General features: G+C 54.8%; 1 protein-coding gene across 1 annotated transcript in view; it reads right to left on the bottom strand.

Annotated features, from left to right (window-relative positions):
• Positions 1-301: 301 nt before the first annotated feature.
• The window catches only part of BRAP (BRCA1 associated protein), a gene marked incomplete at its 5' end in the record, with an annotated part of 12,123 nt that continues 9,783 nt past the window's right edge, over positions 302-2,641 (bottom strand). The window contains 2 exons of the mRNA XM_010142452.1: positions 302-946; positions 2,128-2,231. Of these exons, the coding sequence (XP_010140754.1) occupies positions 586-946; positions 2,128-2,231 (465 nt within the window). The remainder of the gene's footprint in view (positions 947-2,127; positions 2,232-2,641) is intronic.

Here is a 2,641-nt window from a genome sequence, read left to right as displayed (position 1 = left end):
TACCCCAGGTCACAAGCCTTTAGGACTCGTTTGGTTTCTCACACCACTAAGATAGTTTATTTTCCACACCTCACCCTGTATTTCCAAACTACAGCTCTACTCCTGCACCAGCAGCTTGGCAGCACCGGCACTGCACGTACTAAAAGGAGATGTGGAGAATCTAATTTACGCTGTTTATTAAATAAAGTCGTTTCTTGAGAATACCTTTAACCCAGAAGGAGAACTGGCACAGCCTCAGGCACGGGGCCGAGGTCAGCGCCTACCCTACAGCAGCCTGCAGGGAGTGCGGGGCTGAACACGACACACCCACCCACACCAGCACACGCTCCCAGAAGAAGTGACAGGAGGGGCCTTGAAAAGGGAGGAGGCAAATGGTCTGAGATCCGCCTAAAAAGAGCTAAGTAGTGCAGTGAAATGCTTTTAAATACCACAGACACCTCCATCGACTGGCGGCCAGTTTGATGAGCAGCTCTGAAGACAATTTCTAGCTGAGCTTTGGGGAACTGGGCATTCCCAGCCAGAGTCCCGAGGGGTGAGCCTGGCCTACACCAGCACGGCCAGAACAGGAGCGGGGCATTCTGGTCTTCATTTGCCCCTCTTGCCGCGGCCTCTCCTGGAAGAGGGTTTGCCCGTGCCCCCTGTGGAGGAGCTGGCAGAAGCAGCCACTGCGATGTTGATCTGTCCTTCCTGAATCTCCTGCCGGGTCTCGGCTGGGAGGTGATTGATTTTCTGTTGCGTCTCTAAGTAGAACATGACATCCCGCAGCTGCTCCTGGAGCTCGGAGATCTGCAGGTCCTTCTGTTCGCAGGTTTCCTTTAGCACTCTCTCCTCCTCCTTCAGTTTGTTCTGAAGCAAGGCTTGGTTGGCTCGCAAACACTTGTTCAGTTCTTGCTCCTCCTTCAGCTCGTTGGAAAGTTTGGCCACTTTGTTGTTCAGCTGAGAACACCTGAGGAAGAGAAGCACCCATCAGGAAAGCAGCGTGCTCTACCCCCATCAAACACCACCACGTCCTTCCTATTCCCAGCCCCTGAGTTAGCTGAGCCCCCGCTGTCCCCAGCCCCACCAAGACCACCTGGAATTTGGCTTTCTGACAACGGTGGCCAAGGGGAGGCACACAAGAGGACCCTGGAATCCCCCCAGGGTTTTTGCCCCAGCTGAAGGCTTGCTAGTGCCTGTTTGCCTGCATGGTGTTACCTGCGTGCGGAACAGATGTTGTGAAGCAGAACCCCTGCCTTTGTCCCTCAATCTGTGTAACCCAGGAGAATCCCTTCCCTCCCTCGCACATCAGGCAGTTCCACCTTGTACCGACTGCCAGCAGTGCAGGCCACAGGGGGGCTGCGCTTGGGGCTCGGGACTCTATCCTCCAACGAGTGCAACTTATGGAATAGGTGCCAAAAAGGGCACGGAGATTACGCAGGGTCCTGAGAGAGCTCAGGGCAGCCAGTGACTCCCAGATGCTGGCTCCTGCCACACTCTGGGTACAACACCCTGAAGATACCACTTCACTCAGAAGGGAGATGCTCCCACAAGGTTATCAGGAGCCTCAGAGTGCTTCACCGCCCCTGACAACTCAGCTGAAAGTTCCCTGGCACCACACACAGACCCTTTTCTGCTCAGCAAGGTGAGCTGTATGACCCACACAGCCCCAGCCTGGCTGCTGGGGGGCAGCAGCGCCGGGGGCAGGTGGGCTGGGAGGAGCAGAGCACGGGTCCCACCCAGGGAGCTGCGACACGCTGAGCTGCACAGCCCCCGGGCGTGACATCTTTCATCTGGGCACTTCCTACGAGATACGTTTTCCTCCGCGCTGGGGGAGCTGCCTTTCTCCTCTGGGACTGTATCCACCAATCGCCAAACCGCCTGAGCGGGCGGCGGAAGGATTACCGCATGCTAAACAGGCAGCGGTGGAAAAAGAGCCCAGAGCCCCAGCACTGCGTTCCACCCAAGAGGTACTTTCTGTTTGTGAACACCTACGGAAATCGGAGCTTTTTTAAAAATAAGCTGCGCTCTCCGTATCCCAGTTTAAATAGCTCCGAATTGCCCAGGAATAGCAAGATTTTTTGTCTTTTTGGATGTCAGCACGCGGAGCTTTAATGGCTGCGCAGAACGAAAGCGGGCAGCGGTACCCACTTCCTCTCGAGCGACTGCTTTTCTTTGAGCAAGTCATTCAGCCGCTGCTCCAGACTGTCACACTTCTCAATGGTCTCTTTAAATTTGCTCTTCATGTTGTTAATCTGTAAAAACAAACACATGGCCGTTTCAAACGGGTCAAAGTCCTCCGCGCTTTCAGGACCACATGCGATTCTCCGCAGCGGCTTTTCTTTGAGCAAGTCATTCAGCCGCTGCTCCAGACTGTCACACTTCTCAATGGTCTCTTTAAATTTGCTCTTCATGTTGTTAATCTGTAAAAACAAACACATGGCCGTTTCAAACGGGTCAAAGTCCTCCGCGCTTTCAGGACCACATGCGATTCTCCGCAGCGGCTTCTGGACTTCGACCAGCTGCAATAGCCAGGTGAGAACAGCTCCGAGTCAAGAAAAGGCTTAATTGTGATGGAGACCCTCTGCATCATGCTTCGCGGCTCCCCGACGAGGAACCAACCACGTTGCCGCGGGAGGCGCGCCGATGCTCGACAGCACACTGT

Source organism: Buceros rhinoceros, unplaced genomic scaffold (assembly GCF_000710305.1).
Source record: "Buceros rhinoceros silvestris isolate BGI_N320 unplaced genomic scaffold, ASM71030v1 scaffold21800, whole genome shotgun sequence".
In the NCBI taxonomy this organism is placed as follows: domain Eukaryota; kingdom Metazoa; phylum Chordata; class Aves; order Bucerotiformes; family Bucerotidae; genus Buceros; species Buceros rhinoceros.
Note: the sequence above shows the minus strand (reverse complement) of the source record. Positions and strands in the feature narration are given on the sequence as shown.